General features: G+C 32.1%; 1 protein-coding gene across 1 annotated transcript; it reads right to left on the bottom strand.

Moving 5' to 3' along the window:
- Positions 1-3,540: 3,540 nt before the first annotated feature.
- On the bottom strand, positions 3,541-15,840 carry LOC133203126 (uncharacterized). Its single transcript, XM_061338972.1, has 6 exons — positions 15,774-15,840; positions 14,665-14,902; positions 14,033-14,265; positions 4,353-4,481; positions 3,800-3,911; positions 3,541-3,667 (listed from the first exon to the last, which is right to left on the bottom strand). Exons 1-6 carry the CDS (start codon positions 15,838-15,840, stop codon positions 3,541-3,543), a joined length of 906 nt encoding a protein of 301 aa, XP_061194956.1.
- Between the last annotated feature and the right edge of the window lie 4,602 nt (positions 15,841-20,442).

A 20,442-nucleotide genomic window follows, 5' to 3' on the forward strand; every position in this document is an offset into this window, starting at 1 on the left:
ATAAGCTTTTCAAATATTTAGTAGACTGTAAAGTGTAAAGACTGTATTCATTTATGTGCATATATGTGGTTTATCTATCTTTATTCATTTTATAACCTTAATGCCGTTAAGTCCATGTTTATGAAATACACACACACACACACACACACACACACCTACACACACACACACATATATATATATATATATATATATATATATATATATATATATATATATATATATATATATATATATATATATATATATATATATATATATATATCAGGTAAACTGGTCAGTCAACTGTCTTCCTCCTATGGTGTTTATAACTCTGTTTCAACAGCTGTCAAACATTTTTATGAAAAGAGAGAAGTTTTTTATTTTTTTTTTTATTTTTGTGTGTGTGTGTGTGTGTGTGTGTGTGTTAAAACATATATCTGAGACTTTTGTTTTCAAAGAGCTACGTCAAATTAAAACCTCAGAAAACACAGGACTTGATGATATCTCTGTCAGATTTTTTAAAGATGCTGTCCCTTAAAAAAGAATACCATTACATACTTAATCAGTGTGTCAATATTAGAAGAAACTGTGCCTAATGATCTAAAAATTGCTAAAGTCAAACCCTTATTCGTTAAAGGGGATTAAAACCTGAAAATTATAGACCTGTAAGTATTCTAAGCATTGATTCAAAGATAATGGAAAAGGCATTTTACACACAGTTAGAATCTCTCCTCATTGAAAATAATTTACTTTATGAATTCCAGTCAGTTGTAGAATTAAAAAAACCCATTTCAATTAAGAACTTGTGTTTTAGATGCTTTTGCATATTAAGTTTGATAGAAATCTTAAGCCATCTTGTTTACAGTAAGTGTACCATGTATTGTTTATATAAAATGAATGGATAAAGCACACATTAGTATAATTTATTTTTTTTCAACAAATGCTTATAAGCCATTCAAATTTGACTTTTTAACATGAAAGTATGGCAATACGTTACTTAATCTACAAGAAGGTTTGTAATATCTTAGAAACAACACCGGAATAAATTTTATATATTTTAGCTAATAAGCACAAATATGTACAGCCTGACTACATTGGATGTCAGTTAGCAAGAATCTTTGTACCTAAATCATTTCATTTTTTTTAAAGTCTTTTGAGCGTGGACGATTGGACATTAGATGACTCACTTTCAGATTAATGTCAGTAGGTTACTGAACTCTGCAAGAATCTAAAAGCTAAATTTGCTTACATGTCAAATCAATTTTAAACAGATTGTGTAGCCTGTAACAATTCTAGCAGATTCTAATACATTACAAGTTTTCTAAAGTATATTTTTTTTCTTTAATTTTTGTTATTTTTTATGTTTAAGCCCTTGTACAAATAGAGATGTACATACAAATTAAAAATATATATGCCTATTTGACGAATAGCAAATTATCTTGAATCTTGAGGCTTATAAAAAAAAAATGTGATTACACGTATATGCACATTGTATGGAACATTTGGATGTTTTCAATACAGAGTATTTACATATATTACAAGAAAATTTTTATATCATTTTTCCAAGTAACTTGAACTTATCATTAAAGGAAATACATTATATTCTGTTTAACTTCGTCATTGTATCTTTAGAAATTATATAACCCCTTCCTGATTTTCGAGATATATCAATAACTAAGTCTGATATTTTATGACTAGGTATGACTACTGTACTTGTTTGCTTTAACAAAACACAAGGCAGATTCAAACAAAGTACAAATACATTCATTGTAAAAAAAATTACGAATTGTGCCAAACATCTTATGTGTTCTTCTTTGAATACTAGGCTGAATAATATTTACCAAAAAATAAATTTAAAAAAAATTACAAATCCTTTTCAATAATCGAACTCCGACTTTTTTCGTTAATGCGTTAGAAATTTTTGGGGGAAAATAAACAAAGAAATCTGCAACTTTGTAAACAATAACGTATAGAACTTAGGGTGAAAGATTCGAAACCTATCCGTGTCTGATATTTTATTATCTCTTAAGTCTCATTTGGAGAATACCATAAAAAAATAACACCATGGAGACATTGTTCACGCTTTTTTTGATCTATTGACCTTTTTTTATAGAAACCATGCCACAATGATAGTTTCATTGAACATTATTTTTTAAAAAAATATTCCTCTGGGAATAGTTTCTGTTTCGAGTTTGATCAAAGAGATGCCCAACTCATAACTATTTGATAAGTGCATCGAATTTTCATGCACATATTTAAAATCATATTGATCTACATTGGCAATAAAGGTCCTCCAAATCTATAGATTTTAAGAACTGCAAGAAAATAAAATTACAAATACAAAACCCAATCTTTGTAAAGTTACAGTATCGTAGTGATTTTTTTTATTGTTTCTTCTAGTGTCCTAATTTTGAAGACGTTGAAAAAAAAACCCTATCCTTTGCGCTTATTTAATAAAAATTAATGAAGCTTTACTCCATAAAAGGAATACTTATTTGCATGCTATTAGCGACTTAAATCAAATTACAAACGTATATACCCAGTAGATAATGAAAGATGCACTCCGTTAACTTTGTGAATTGAAATAATGAATACACCATTCTATTGCAAGTGTACCGTTCAAAGTACCTCGGTCGGTAGAGCGCTCCCTCCGTGATCGGGAGGTCGTGAGTTCGAATCTCGCCTGCGACTGACTTAAGTGAATAAAAAATGGGTAGCAACTGTTCCTTCACCATGCACTCGGCACTTTGAAGTGAAAGTTGCTTGTCCTTCGGATGAGACCTTAAAAACCGAGGTTCTGTGTCGCGACCGGCGTTGGCACGATAAAGATCCCTCATTCCTCAATGGCCCTGAGTGCCGAGTAAAGGTAGTGCCGTCTCTATATGAGTGAAAAATTCTCGAATGGGACGTAAAACAACATACAATCAATCAACAATCTATTGCAACTGATTTCATGGTCTATTCTTCATTTATACCTATCTAAGAAAAATTAAAGTCTGCGAAATGTGCTTATTTAAAAGTATGATTTATATGATGAAGAAAGACTTAAACATATTTGAACGTTTGTTAGCCTTTTCTATTCATGTACGTTTATAAATAAAAAAAATAAAATAAGCAACTTATTGATAAATAATGTGTGTTATTTATCAACGCAGTAGCATACGCTCTTTAAAACACAAAAATTACACTGATATTCGTAATGTGCAAATTTGTAGATTTAAAACTGAGGAAAGAAATAAATTTGGGTTACCTAGATCTCTGACAGAAATGGGGGGGGGGGGGGGAATGGTGAGTGGCATTTATTGTCTAAAGCAAGATATTAAACTGTGCCAAAAATATTAGTAATATGCTCTGAGGAACTCAATTATTATGAGAATCTTCAGTGAATTATCTAAAGGTATAATGTAGATGTCGTGGGGATACTAGCTTGATTTGAATTATGCTTTCCAGAACAGTTCTTCAAAGCGCATCTACCTTTTAAAATTTGATTATTTTGGAATCACGTGTTCCATTCCTCAACTTTCGCAGTGCATCATATTTAAATGATTCTCACATTTCTCACATTTCCGTTAGTTCCTGATAACAGTCATTGGTATTTCCTTCATCATTTTCATAAATCGGTTTACTTTTTACAGGATTGCATTTCTCTTTTGTCGTCAGGATATGCGTTGTTCCCCTTTGTCGCCTATGAAAAAGAATAATTTGCAGATATGATATATAACTCATAGTTTAAAGTTTCTTAAAGTATGACATTTGCTAAAATAAATGAACCTTAAAAAGATCTATTTGGTTTTGAAATTGTGCTAATTTTACATACCCCTTCTGACAGATATAAGTAATTAAGACTACATTAGCTGTCACTGCAACAAAGAAAGCACCGAACATGATATAAAATCTAAACTGCCAATATGATTCTTCTTCTGTTTGAACTGCAATGGAAAATCAAAGAAAATCAAAGTAGGTCTCCTATGTAGCCTGAACCATGAAGAAGAAGAAGGAAAAGTTCTTGCAATTCATAAAAATAAAGTAGTTTCTAATGTTCATCCATAAATCATAAAACTAAAATAGTTAAATGGAGATTCGTGATATATTACATATATTTGCATATTTTCATGTATAATTTGGTCATTTCTGGGTAATTTTATCCACACACACAGATCTTGTGAAAAAATTCTGACTAAGATCCTTACTTCCTTATTTATTCAAACCTTCTATATCAAATTCGATATTATGTTTGTATCATTTAAGCTTGTCATTTTAAGTTTAAAGAAGGGATGCGGATTGAGAATGATCTTAATAATCCTTACACCATTCAATACATACATGTATATTCCAGCTCCAGTAATAAAAACATAGTCAAAATTTCTTACCAGATTCACATTGATATCCCTGATACCCGGGTCTACACCATGAACATTCTCCTGTCTCTATGTGACAATAACGACAATTGTATGGACAGAGGAGAGAACAATTAGATCCGTAATATCCAGTTCTACATCCTAAAAATGATAAGAAGTAAAAAAAAAAAAAAACAAACAAACAAACTTCTTTTTAGAGTGGAATGATGGTTTTTAGAAAACGTTCTTTGTTTATACTTTCATAATTCATATATTTTTTTTTGTGTCAGTGCATTCAACTTTGTTAAATGTCCTTAACAAAGAGAAAATCTGCGCAAATGTGAATTCGTCTTAAAATATTTCGAATTTCTCTTCACTTCTCTTACAACTAAAAAAATGGTTCAATGTTTTAAACGTCTTTTTGATATAAGAGTGTGTAATCAGAATACTTCATATCTGCTACAGGCTGAGTGGTAACCGCTAAGTCTTACTTGTATTTTTCTTCCCATCTCTGATGTCACAATTAACGCGAAACTAGAAAATAGTACGGGTATCCTTATATTTTTTCTTGTATTAATATTTGATACTTTTTTGTTTTTGAGACCAATACCATTTATAAAAATATTACAAGGATTAAATTTTGAAAACCAGATTGGTGATATATTGATATATTATTTAGACTCTGGATCCCGGATAACTCCTGCCCGACATTTGTATATGCAGCAATGTTAACAAATTCATTGATTGTAAAGAAAGAGTACTTGAGAAGAAATATCACCATACTAATGCCCAATCCTAAAGCACACCTTTCTGTATATAATGAGGATACTGGACTAGGAAACTAGACACTGCATTTTGATATGGTTGCACTAACCATGTTGACAGAGTGGGGAACCTTTCGAGTGCACAGTGAAGGAAGTGAATACTCTGGGACTTTTAACAAAACACAAACGTAAAAGTAGTCATAGACATAGATCTTAGAATAAACCTAGTGTACATGATATCCTTTTTAATCGCTTTTTCCTTACGTCAAACAAAAGTTAGGTCTGTACCAAATGCGCACAGAGCTTCACTGTGGTCCTTTTAAGAGGTTTATATGGTCAATATGAGAAGGTAAAAGAAAGTCCATACATGGAGACTTCAACACCAGAATACAGGTTGGATTCTGTATTTATGGATATTGCCTATCCTAGGCTTTTTAAGCCCCCAAATTCTGAGGAAGACAAAGATTCTCAAGAAATTAGTCTGTTCCTTAAATTTAACGAAGATTGCGGGTTTGCTGACGTCTTTAAAACTGGGTACGCAATTTATATGCTTTGGGAAACTTTCTTGTGCATATTTGATTATGACGTCACACTACGTAAGAAATCTGCGATTATTTTATTTTAACTCTTCAATACCACAAACTGAAGTTATCACAAATAGAAAACTATTTACGATTTAAGCGTTAGAAAGTCTTTATTTATCATCACATTGAGACCACAACAGTGTCACGAAAAATATGGAACTGAACAAGTGTTAACTGCATGATTTTTTCTTTCCTTTGACGTATTAAAAAAAAAAAAGATTTGTTGCACTGATAAACTGTCATTATATAAATGTAGTGGTTTAGATTTTTTTATTTCTTAGCCCTGGTTTCGTAAATTATAGTTTAGAAGTATTTGCTGATATTTCAGTCTCATTATTCTATTTACTTATGTTTTCAGTTGTTACTTACGTAAAACCCCTTTATTATTTGTCTGTTATAAGTTAGGTCATGTGTTGACTTTTTAAACAGGAAGTGTCGTCCATGTTGGAAGTCTTTCCATTGTACATTTGGTAGCTGTGATCTGATTGGTTAATTTAGTTGTAGGATCTTTGATATATATTGGCTTTTATTTTTGGGCCTACCTAGGGTATTTAAAGCCGTGTTTGTCTAAGTTTTCTTTACTTGGGTTGGGGAACACAGCATCCTGGATAGTTCCTCTTTACTGTCCGAAGAAAACTTCATGTTTTATGAGCACTATTTGATTAGTACCTTAGAGTGCGAAGAAAACCTCATGGTTTAACAGTACTCTAGGTCTTAGCTAGGTTTAGTTTCACGTTTTTCACATGTTCTAGATTTTTGTTAGGAAACAGTTAGGGTGTAGGTTTAATAGAATAAATTTATTTTCCCCTTTCCAAGTCCAGCCTGGTCTAGAAATGTAGATAACAGGTCTAATTCCTAGAACCACTATTCACTATTTATTATTTAGTTTTGCTGTTGTTTATTTTCTGGGTTAGATATTTTTAGAGTCCAGATTTAGCATTATTATTTTAAGTTCAACTCTAGAGTTTTCATTTATAGAGTTCATATTGGGTGATGTTGCTCATTTCCCTTACTTTTTTCCAACTCATTGACATTCATAGCAGTTTTTATAGGATTTTGACCTTTTTCATAAGTATGGAAGCTCAGCAGGGACATAATTTATTTTCATATGTTTTCCACATTCCTCCCTTTATTCTTGGTTAAATTTTGACTATTATTTATTATTTGTTATCATTTGCAAAGGTTCATTTTCACATTATCAAATTTATAAAACTTACAACTGTGTTTTCATTTAGCGTTTATCATAGTTCAGATATCCCCTTACCTGGGTTGACAGACATAACTGGAGATAGTTTACTGCCTTAAGCCAAGTTGGCTAGTAACTTTGTTAATTTATTCATTAATGAGTTCTACTTCCGGTTACATAAACAACCGCAATTACAGCTGTTACATCAAAAGTTTAAAATTTATTTTTAAAAAAGGAAATTTTTAAAATACATGTCTAACTCTATCACAATTAAAAAACTGCCCAGATACTATGAAGTGTGAAGCATAAAAAAAACGACGACAGACCTTCTATAAGTAACGGCCTACAATGCTATTTATGCGCAGATCTAGAGGGGGTTGGGGGCGCCCCCCCCCCAGGAATTTGCAAAGTCATTAAAACTATATACTGAATCAAATAAAAAAAAAAATACTTTGGAACACCCCCGTAGAAAACGTGGATCCCACCACCATCACCATGAGATAGGCATTTTTTTTTTTCGTCTGGGAATGGACTTTGAATTTGATTTTTTTTTTTTTTTTAATTTAATTTTATTTTTTTTTGGCTTGTCAAGAAAATTCTGGATTGACTGGGTGGACATCCCCCGCCCCCTCCCCCTCCGGAAAAAAATCCTGGATCCGCGCCTGCTGTTAGCTTCAGATATTATCTAAATTGCTTACCTGGTCGAGCAAATTGCGCTATCAATTGAAAAGTCGCTAAACAAAAAACAAACCAATCTGAGTAGTTATTTGTTAATTCTCCACTTACACCTCTCAAAGTTTTTCGTCCGATTGTTTTTATGGCTTTTAAAACAATTCTTTTCAAGGATATTTAATCATATACTTCATAAAATTAAAGCAAAAGTTTGGGAGGTATCTCCCATCTGTATGAAAAAAAAAGAAAATGAGTAAAGAATAAAAAATAAATCGGCGAGGAATGCAGTGGAAATGCACCGTATAAATACAGATAATATACTTGAATACAGAATTAAGGCAGTGATGTTTAACTAGATTTAGAAACATCGATTATCACGGAGAGAACTGAACAAAGTAAAAATATTGCGTCGAAGAAATGAAAGGTCCAAAATAACAACGTCTCGGAGCTAGCGGCACTTGTGTGATTAAAACAAAAAGATCGCTGGCAGTCTTATGAGGAATTCGTGCTAAAAACAAAGGGGATATTAGTTCGGTAGGAATCGGAGGATGGGCATATCCCCTTATTTTTTTTCAATGTATATTAATTACTTAAGAAAATCATGCTAATTTACAGTTGTTCCCCTCAATAACTTTGCCAGTACATGAAAATATAAATTAGAAAACAGAACTAATTTGCGGTTGTGCTGCCCCCTCAAGAATATCTCCTTCATGCCAATGAAAGGCGTGGAAGGGGGGGGGGATTTTTGTTCCTCTAAGGTCGAGCACTCGCATATCCAGGATTTGGACGCTAATTAGATGTGTTTGTTGTTTTTTCAGCTAGGTTGACCCCCCCCCCCCCAAAAAAAAAAAAAAATAAATAAAAACCATTGCTACGGGCCTGAGCTTGTTTGTATCTGTTGGATTGTCTCTCCCCCCTCCCCCCAAAATAAAAAAAAATTGCATCCTTTGTTCCCGTGTATCTTAACATTTTAAAAGAAAACGCTCTTCAAAGGCTAAATTCTTTAGAATATTAAAACACCATATTTTGCAAATACGTTGACAATATAGAACGGCTTCGAGAATGAAAATCGAACGTTTACAAAATGTACAAATTTCGGTGAAAAATTGTGATCTTTTTCAGACAAAACACGAGTAGTTCTTGGTATCTTTTTTATTTACCAACAGAATGAGATTAATTTGGAAAAATTGTGATACGACAGCGACACCATGCTAAAGGAGTAGTCGTATGATGCATGTGTACTTGTACAAGCATTACCAATGTGAAAATTCCGTATACAAAGAAGGGCTTTGTATAACTTTTTTAAGGGAGATAAGAAATATAATCCATCCATATTAAAAACAAAAAAATCCACCCATATAGTAGGCCTTTCAACTGCCGCTAGGGTTCGATGAAAAGAACGATAACCCATTACCGGAACTTGTTTAGAGCGGGTCCGAGGAAGCTAATTGTTTTTAAGGATGTCAAGTTTTAGCATTTCCCAAGTGTTCCTTCGCTGACAGGGAAATCCAGTGGTTTTAAAATTTAGTTCAAATGTTCAACTCAATTATCATGTAGTTATAGACACTGTACAATAATATATAAGTGAAATTTTTAATAAAAATATAAAGTGAAATCCATCCCCCTTCTTAATTTTGATCTGATTAAATTTTTATACTTGATCGTTCTTCTTCGTGTTTAGTGAAAAGAATAAGATAATTTATTGTTGCATTTAATTGTTGAAATATTTATCTTTATAGATGAAGCACAACAATGCACAAACAAAAAACATAGCATTATATTTTCTTCTTCATAACAACTGTTAGGGAGAGTTAAAAATCTTGAATATAGTCCGTTCCCCATTCATTGATCCCGTTATTCCACGTATAGAGTGAAGGCATTCTCCTTGTTTTGGTCAACCCTTTTGTGTACCAAAGAATATAAGGAACCTTTTTGTGTACATAACAATACCAATTGAAGCAGCCTATATGGTCATTCCTATAAACGATAACTCAAAAATCAGCACTTTGTTGGTCATGTTTTACATTTGAGTTACCTGTCCTTAAAACACCACATCGTACAAATCAAATATTAATAATTAATTTTTTATGAAATCAAAGGTAATGTATAGGTCATAATCTTTTTTTAAGAATTTCATGTACCTACAAATATATCTATCAATTGTTTTTTCCATATGTTTAACTTGAAAAATTAGTTGAAAGCCCTACATATAGGAACTAGCTCCCGGTGTGAAAAAAAACTTCTTTTTTCTAATTAAATTCTCTAATTAATATTCCCTCCCCCAATCTTGTAAGAAAAAAGTCACTGAATTACGCAAGGAGTACTGCACCTGCAAGCCCCACCCAAGCCCCCCCTCTCTCTCTCTCTCTCTCTCTCTCTCTCTCTCTCTCTCTGAGTTACAGCTTATAAACATTTGAAACCCGTAACGTGTTACAGAAAGGATACATTGATACCTAACTCATACATCTGTGCTTATTTTAAATTAAATGCATATAGACATATATTTCTTTCTAATTTGTTAGTATATTATTTTGTTTTTTCCTGCATTTTATCAGGACCGTATTCACGTCAAGCGTGACGTCGCGTTAGTTTTTAGCGTCATTCTTGAAAATATTTCATTTTGCAAAGTGAAGTTTTTGCATTTAAATTACAAGAAAACTAACTCGAAGATATATTAATTTTTTTACATAGATTTATCGGAAATAATCTCTGTGTGAAATGACCAAAAGGAGAACAATTTCGTCTGCACCATTTAAAAATTACTGAGATTTTTTGAGACGAAATCTTGCCTGAAAACGAGTCAAAAATGACGTTTTCCCTAAAGAATTCAATAGAATAGCGTCGAAAATGTTACGATAACGATGGTATGTTTGGGTTTTAATAACGCAAAAACGATACAGACGAATTTTGTAAAATTTTCAGAGTATGTACAACAAAAGTAGGTGATTCAGATAACTAATTTTCATAATATGTTTTCTAGCAATTTTAAAAGGTCACCAACCCCGCGACCTACGTTAAATTCGCCAACAAAGAAATTAACTTCGTAAACATTGTTAATATTCTTAGTCACAAAATAGTCCAGTCTTGTATTTCACTATATCTACAGTTGAAGTCCACACCTTATATTTCTTGCAAATATTCGACCATTGCCTCAAAACATTTTAACTACAAACAAAACTCTACACCATGCGTTAACAACATATCTCGGGGAAATTTTTTTCCACCAAAATTCAATTTATAGTTATCTCTTTCAGGTGGGAAAAAAAATGATGCATAATCTACTTTCTTTCTCAACATGCCATTCAACTTCAAACAAAATTCACTTTAAGTGGTTAAAATTGTTGTGTTATGTGGTTACCAACTGTTGTGCAATGGTATAGAGATTACATGTTTTATTTTAGTGCTTTGTTATATGAATTCTATATTTGAAAAAACATATTTCATATAGCTTAAAACTTATGATAGTCGCGCAGTGGTCGAAGCGTTCGCTCCAGAGTCGCGGAGTAAGAAGTTGATCCTCACCTCGCGGGTTCGAATCCCACTGTGGGACATGGAAACCGGTCCTTCGGATGAGACCGTATAAACCGAGGTCCCGGTTCGCATGCAGTAGGTGCTGGCACGGAAGAGATCCCTCATTGCTCAATGGCCCTTAGTGCCGGGTATAGGTCAAAATTTGTAGCTCTCCACCGGCAAGTGGTGGTGTCTCCATATGAGTGAAAAATTCTGGAGAGGGACGTTAAACAATAAACAAACAAACAAAACAAAACTTATTATATAACAGTACCATATAGACCCAAGTGAGACTGCAGTCTTCTAAGCAAACCCAGTAGTCGTAGCTGCCATGAGAATTCTTTCTTGGACTGCATTGTTTATTTATGCGTGAAAAAAGGTTCTGTGTGACATTATATCCCCGCGCCTTGTGAATTTAAAATTTACAGGTCTTTGTTCAGTTATTGTTTAATTTTAGTGGATAAGTTGTCAAAATAAAAAAAAAAAGATTCCTCATAAAATTTTAATCAGAACGGCTAGTTACTAAAGAAAATGGGATGTTCATGAACATACGTTAACCGCGGACCTTTGAAGCACTTTAGGTCTTGAGGGGTGGTGAATCTCTTTACACCACTGCAGTGTAGAATTACTTTGAAAAACTAATGTTGATAACTGAAAAAAAAATGTTCTGGCAGTAAAGAACAAGTTGAAAATCGGGATTTTTTTTTACCCGTGTATGTAATGTAAATACTGGTGTTTAAAACAAAATAATTTATTCAATTAACCAATGCTGTTAAACTATATCTAAAAGCCTGCATAATTCTATGTGCTAAAGAAGAAGACAATCACATCCTCACATTAAAAATTCAAACGATTAGAAAGTCCTTACTATTTTTTTATCCGCAAAGTAAATACAAAATGTTGTTATACCCGCTTCATATCAAAACTTAAAAATTAGTTAAATGTCAATAAAATAAAATTCATCTACCATACTTCCGTCATATTAACAATATGATCAATTATTCATATTGATCATTTGATCTTTTGATATTTGAAATCATTTGATATTTGATCTCTCTTTACTCCTCACTAAGATATTAACAGTAGTGAACGAGAAACTTCAAGAGTACTGTGCAACAATATATTCGAGAAGTGGTGTAAATTAGATATAAATACTTAAAAATTCCAAAGAACTTTTGGAAAACTTGAAATCACAGGATTTTACCAAAATCAACAGCATAAAAACTAACGACTTCTCAACTTTATACACAACCATTCTACACAATTTTTGATATCATTGACAGCTGCTTTTGCAATAAAAATGAAACTCCTAAATTTACTTACCTTGTCATTGGTCATTTGCAAAATTATTTTGTTAAAACACATTCTGATTGTAAACACAAGCACTCTGAAGCTGACATTAAAAAGATGCGTGAGTTTCTGATTGACAATATCTATGTGGTTTTGGACACCAGGTCTTCCAACAATCTATTGGAATTCCCATGGGTACCAATTGCGCCCCGTTATTAGCAGACCTTTTTTGCTTTTATATGAAGCAGAATCTGTCAAAAATCTTATACGTGAAAAGAAGAAAACACTTGCAGCGGCCTTCAACTCGATAGAAATATCGACGACGTACTTTCAATTAACAATAGTTATTTCCATTCTTATGTCAATACGACATATCCCAGTGAGCTTGAGATAAAAGACACATCTGTTTCATATTTTGATATGTTACTTGAAAAAAGACGTTAATGGTAATCTAACAACAAAGCTTTATGATAAACGTGATGACTTTAACTTTCGTCAAGTTCCCTTACTTATGCAGCAATATACCTTCATCACCTGAATACGGGGTTTATATCTCCCAGTTGATTCGATACGCAAGAGCATTTCCTACATATGAACAATTTCTTAAACGAGGTAGATTATTGACAAACAAGTTGATGAAACAAGAATATCAGCAGTCTCGCTTAACGTCCAGAACGTCCCTCTCGAGAATGTTTCACTCATATGGAGACATCACCATTTGTAAGTTCTATTGTCGATACAATGACCTTGTCAGCAAATACAATTTATCATTGAGTCAAATGCTGACTGACATTTTTCAAACTAATTGTTAATCCATTATTTACACACTGAATTGTCGATGGGTTTTCCCGTTATTTCCTGATCATGACAAGGAGTACACGGTGTGTGTGACCGGTCGGCAGGGGATTCTCACTCCTCCATGGCACCTGATCCCACCTCTGATTTTTTGGAGGTCCTTGTTAGGTCTGTTCCTATTTCGTATTGTTTAATGGACTTTACAGCTTAAATACTGTTCGTTATCTCCATATATTTCATTGATATATTTAATGAATGAATCTTTAACTTATAGAGAAGTTATTACCAAACAAACAAAATATTTATTTCAAAACTAAACATGTTTAAAAATGTATTATCTACTATGGGTATATTAAAAAAAAAGACATACATAAGAACCGCATTGTCTTACCCATTAAAATCCATACACAGTATAGAAAATGGTGTCAGGACTTGAGGTTTCAATTGCCTCTGGGCATCATTAGCAGAAAGTCCTCGCGTGTTACATGGGTATCAGTGTTACCCATCACTTACCATGCTGATCAAAAATCACACTCATGTCAATTTTCAGACTGCAAACATCCTTGTTTTATTGAATTTTTCTCAGGATTATTTATTTTTGGACACATATGAGGTATTAACTCTTGATTTTCATGTAAACGCTAATAAAATAAAACTCTTTGAATTAGTGAAATTCTTTTCCGTTAAACAAAGATTCTAATGATAATTAAATCATGACCAGGGTATAGTAGTAAGTTCACGTCATACAGCTTACTTTGACGTCATATTGTAAAGGCAAGTAGGATAACTCTGGGTGTAACCTTAACATACCCGCGGATACAATTAACAAAGAAAAAGAATTATCTTTTTTAAAGGGGTGAGGGTAATTCTTCATGCCTTGGTGGAAGTTTTGGAGGTCAATATATAGCATACCATAAACCTCCACTTCACAGAGATCGTTGTATGCCTTACTGGAGTATCCATCAGGATATTTAACTTTGGAAAGTCTTTCATTATAGTAGATGACATATTGCCCATGTACAGGACATGTTATATTGAGGACATCCGGTATCGTTGATATGGTATAATTTGTGTCTCGGAAACATAGGTAACCATCTCGTCGGTTAGTTGTGTTTGACACATATACATAAAACCCCAGGAGTCTTCTCGTGTAGTGGTTGGTTGCATCTGTAATTTAATAAAAAAAAAAAAATACCCAGTTTAAGAAGCATTTTTTTTGGTATTTTATGATTTTTCTTAAAGATACATGAGTATTCAACGTAAGTATTTTTAATCCCCATATGTATCTCTTTCAGAAGGTAAAAAATCAGCTGCATAAGTATATGAAAATGATCTTTTTGAAGAATTAACTATATGATCACAATGTTTGTTGTTTCTAAATTGTTCTGTATACTACATACATAATCAGTCTTTCAACAGTTTAAGATGTTTATGTGCATAGTATTTTTTTTTTCTTTGAATACCATTAGTTTGAAGCTGCAAGATCTCATACTTTTAAATTGATAATGTGGAAACATTTGCAACTTAATTTGAAATGTTTGAACCTACTCCACTTCCGATTATCAGTCCTAGGATAAATCCTTATGTCATGAATGCTGTAGACTCCTGTCAGGTTTACCCACCAGGTGGCTGTTCTGTATTTATCAGCTGATTTAGCACACTGTCCGCCATGTCCTCTGCGGTCAGATTTCAATCCGTCTACTGCATTGCTGGAGTGGAATATACTGTTTCCTGGTTCATACGGGTTTGCTTGCCATGTTGGTTTATTCGAAGCCAGATTCACTAGGATAATAATAAAAAAAAATTAGTTCATACTTTGTTTCACCACTTAAAGTCAAGTATAAAGCGTGTGATATGATATAAATTCATTCTTATCCAGTAGTTAAAACGCTTCAGAAAAAAAAAGTATTTTATATTTATCCGTTTGTTAAAAATGTTACCTTTAGCTCAGACCTAGATTAAACTTGACTTGTACAAACATGAATTTGCATATTTTTATTTTTAATTGCTCCATTGTATCTAAAAGATTATATATTAAGTCTTTCCGAATATGCGAGTAACAAACGAGGAAGTTTTGGTACTGTTTGACGCTGTTTGTCTACTATGTTGTACTTATTTGATATGACAATACATAAGGCGGAAATTGTTTCGTACAAACATTGTCATTCTTTCTGATTATTCTAGAAAGCCATCATCAGATCCACGTCTGTGAACGATTTTTGCTATTTGTTTTAGCGCAAAACTAAGAATACAGTATTGAAATATTCTTGTTGTCTTTGTCGCTATTTTCTTTAGCTGAAAAATGCATAAAATGGTCTACTCTGCATATAAACCTTGACTTGGAATTGAAACAGGATAGATCCTGTACACTGCAAGAATTGGTCATGAAATTCAGTACAAATAGATCATATATGTATACCTTAAAGAAGGTTTTTAGCAGACTTTCTATTTGCTAAACCAAAGCATGTGCACAAAAATTGAAACTCTTAAATGTAACACATAAGATTTATATCAAAATTATTATCCAGAAAAATGTTTTCTAAATTATTATAAATTAAGAAAAATATTAACAAACCCAATAATCCTTTGTAAAGGAAATAATTGGAAATGTGCTCAAAAGCTTTTGAGCACTGATGAAATGTTACTAGCCTACATTGGCTTATATTTGCATACTCTTTGTTTTCTCCCACTATGAACCAGCACTCTTCAGTTGAGTTCATTGAACTATAGACGCAACTTGTTCTGCTACGAGTCCAATTCGTTTCTCACACTCGCACAATACAAGCTATTCCACTAATATAACATGTTCAGAAGTACATATATAAAATATTCTGCAAATTAAGGGATAAATCTTAGTTTTTAATAGTTTTTGGTAATATTCTCAGGAAAAAAAAGAGATATTCAAAATGATTAAAACTGTCGATTTATATCTTTAAAAAATAAATTTCGGTCAATGCATTTAATTGTATAATAAAACTTTATTTTTTAGAAATTTAAAAGAATTATATATCTTTATCTTTAATTTTTCTGTTTTGTTTTTGTCACAAAAAATACGAAAAATTCCAAAAAATGACAAAATATTGGCACATCCTTACAAAGGATGAAAACTGTGAATATATATATATATATATATATATATATATATATATATATATATATATATATATATATATATATATATATATATATATATATATATATATATATATATATATATATATATATTTGAATTCCGTATTGTATCCTGCAAACGCAATAAAAAGGGGTGATATGCTCACCTCCTCAATAGTTACAGGTAAATAATTATTTATGTATACATACATATACATTGTATGCATGATACAAATATACAATTGATTTGCAGCAAAATGTGACAAATGTTTCTTCATTATCAAATCAATTTATATTAATATACCTCGAATTACACCACCAAAACACTAAATTACTGTAGAGTCAAGCGATTGGAGGTACGTGGCTGATGGGAGTGACATTTTTGAAATAAAAAAAGAAAAGAAAACGTTGCTGTAATAGACAGTGAAATAATTGGGAATGCTTTTTTTCCCAATACATTCAGCTCATATTAAGCAGAGTATAAATCACTTGAAAATGAACGTATTTTTATTTTTTTTTTATTTATTTTTTTTTTTTATAATATTGGGCAAGAAAATCAGAGAATTATTAAATTACCTTTTATTGGAGTCAGGGAAACTCCCCGAAACAGCTATAGAAAATATTTAATGTTAAAGAGTGAGAGAGAAAGAGAGAGAGAGAGTTATTAAAAAAAACTTGAAAAAGGACTAGTAATTTTGAGAGAAGGATTTGTGTTTAAATATATTATTGATTTATGAGGAACAATGACATAATGAAAAACTACATCACTTATTCTAATGATCATTTATGAGTATTTAGCTTTTGACTTATTAGTTTTCGGATCACTAAACACAATGTTATTCATATGAAAGTGCTATACGTGTAGCCTAGTTGTAGTATTTTCGTGATCGGGAGGCCCGGGTTCGATTCTTTATCGCCTTACCACGTCAAACCTAAGATTTTTATCTAAACATAGGTAGTGACTGCTTCTTAGCCAAGCGCTTGGCATTAAAAGTGAAAGTCACTTGTCTTTCGACTGAGATGGCAAAAACCGACGTACAGTGTTAAGGTGAATGTTGGCACTATTAAGAACATCACTGCTCAATGGCCTTGAGTGTGGAGTATAGATCTGAAATTTAGGCCCTTCAAAAATATATTCTGACGTCATTATTTGAGTGATTTTTTTTTTTCAAATGGAAAGTAAAGCAACGTACAATCAATTTTTAAATCTATCTATGGTATGCGATATATCAGTTTTTGCGATGAGGAAGGTTATCAATTGCTGTTTTAAAGTTTGAACAAGATAATGATTTTCTTAATTTTCTAAGAAAAAAAGGCAACTATTTTTACTTACCATATCCATGTGCGCAGCTAATTGCGAACGATAAACACAATATCATCGTACAAATGACCATCGTATTATTAAAAGCCTAAAATGTCGACTGGATGCAAATAAATAAGAAACCAAAACTTGTTGTTGAGAATGAAAATAAAATACTATATGTCAGCAGAAAGAAACGTTTTGCAGAGAGCTACCCTGTAATATTAACATTAGATTATACATTGCTTCGAAAAATAAATCTAAGAAAACATGAATACAAAATTCAGAAGAAGGAAGGGAGTAATTTCCTTTAAAACAAGCTTATGAATATGCATACACTTGCATGCAATCAAACAAGAGAATATTTTCTTTAATATGTCATATAAGATATGTCAGTTGCAATACTACAAGAAAAAAAAAAAGTCGCAGCACTGTTAAAGCCTACTATGAAGAGATCAACGGAATATAGACGAGCAAAAAAAAAAAACCAGTATTTTTTTTCAACTGAATTTATTTTTGTAAAGCTGTTCTATTATCATATGACTTTAATACTTATCGAAATAACATAATATACCCCACTCTGTTTTGAATTCAGATTGGCCCCATCATTGGGCAGTCATGTGATAAATGCATATAATGTGTACTGCTTGGAGGTCATAAACAAATTTCAATATCACACGGGCAATCCCTAGTTCAAATTAAAAATTTAAGTGACTGTTTCTGCATATTTTGTACTTCCTTGAGAGTGCTGCTGCTTTAAATAGAATTCACATTTTACTAGTTAAAATTTCAAGTAATTTGGCTAATGTTGATATATGTGTGACCTTTACCAAGTATTTTATGTATTTATTAAGTCATGCTTTCGATTTCAAGAACGCAGCTGCACTTTTCAAGTTAAGGGATATTCCTTTTATGTATATTCAAAAAATAGTTAAGATCTATTAAGTGCATACCCTTGCGAAAATGCAATTCAATGGGGCACCTGAATGTTAATCATGCCAACCCTATACACAAAAACACTGTAGAATTAATTACATACATTCTAACTATATTTATTCAATGCTGACATTCAAACAGAGGTTTTGCTTTGGGTTTAAAGGTAAATTTATCTTGTAATCAACATTTTGTTTAGTAATAGATTTTATTTTTCAATGTGAAAAAAAAAATACTCGACACGTCTCTCACTGCACATTAGCTGCGTAAAATTTTCCCATGATGACGTCATATTGACAAGTGACTTGCGATCAATAACTTGTCAATACCTTGCTTTGTGGAATTTAACTAGCGACAAAAAAGAATACAATCACTGTGGTAAGTTTTGATAGGTTCAAGCCTAGTATTCCGACGGTCCGATAGTCCGACGGCCCGAAAGTCCGACGACCCGATAGTCCGACGGTCCGGTAGTTCGACGGCCCAATAGTCCGACGATCCGGTAGTCCGACATGTTGATCATCACCGAAAATTTTAAGAGCTTTTTCCTGTTCGACATTATCTTATGGAAATTACGAGAAACCACGGCCTGATCATAAATCAGACAATCAATTTCTGTCAAAAACATTCATGCTTGAAATATAAAGCAGAGAAAACCGGTATTTATGAAAATTTAAACTGCTAAATGATGAAGTACAGGCAAAATACAATCTGATTACAGATCTTTGTTTCGCTCCGAAATTCTGATAATCGCTGTAGTACAGCGTAACAAAGATCTGATTGTGCTTCTGTACTATTTTTAACCCCATATTATAACCTCTCACAGTGGCCTCCCTTGATCTTCGAAGAACATTTAATAAGTTATTGTTGTCTCATTTTCATTTATCTATTGTTTACAAATCTATCTGATCATTTAAATTACGAAAGTAATTTTCTTTTATACATTAAAAATTCTTACATTTATAATTATCTTGTTCTGTTAATCTATGCTTTGTATGGTACGTATATGTATCGGTCGTAGTTTATGATGTTCTTTGGGAAATTCGGGCAAACGTTGCATGTCAGTCGCTTCACCTGGTTTTTAGTCCATCTCCAAAACTAAAACGATACAAAATGATTAGAACGGATTTGTTTTGTTATTGGATTTGGTTGATTTCCCCCATGTTTTTCCGCTTTGCTGTTTTCAGATATACTGTACATTTTCAAAACTAACTAGAAAACTGACCAGTCAGCAAGAGCCCCGCCGAGGGGTAGAAATATAAGGGCGCAGCTTACAGAATGAGAATTTTAATTGATTACAAAAATTAAAAAATATATGAAGAAGAATATGCAATAACAACTGTATTTATAAAATTTCAAGATAATTCCTAAATATCCAACAACCTGTAAAGAGTATCCCTGTATTTACATAAGGCAGTAAAAAACATCATATCTATAATAACTCATTTAAACAAGAATAAAGCATGTGTTCTATAAAATGCCAGCCTTCAGTGATTGCAAATATCACCCAGGCTTGACCTTAACTTCAAAACAAACATCAGTTGCAGACAAAGGTTAATTCATCTTAAAGTGACAAATAAAGATAAGCCTGGAAAATTTTCTGCCTCAGACAAGATAATTAATCCCAGGGGATTAATTGTACTGCTCTCTCATCCTTTTCTTCCAAGTTTACAATAAGAACTTTTTCAGTAATGATTGAATGAGTTTATTATCAGACTACCTGTTAAAATTAATAGTATTCTTGAATTTACATACGGCAGCCAAAAAGAAATGAAGAAATAAATAAATAAATGAAATAAAAAAATAAAAACAAAAAAAAATAAATAAAACATATCTTTTTATATATCTTGTTTTTAGAATTCAATAAAATCATAACTCATTGTGTATTTTACCAAAATAAAGTATGAACATTATTTAAATCCACATTTCAGAGAATGTAAACATAATTCAGAATTGATTTAACTTCAAAACAAACTTCATT

The sequence above is a fragment of the Saccostrea echinata genome, unplaced genomic scaffold (genome assembly GCF_033153115.1).
Source record: "Saccostrea echinata isolate AGI-Se365-2 ecotype Australia unplaced genomic scaffold, CSIRO_AGI_Sech_v1 ptg000048l, whole genome shotgun sequence".
NCBI lineage: Eukaryota > Metazoa > Mollusca > Bivalvia > Ostreida > Ostreidae > Saccostrea > Saccostrea echinata.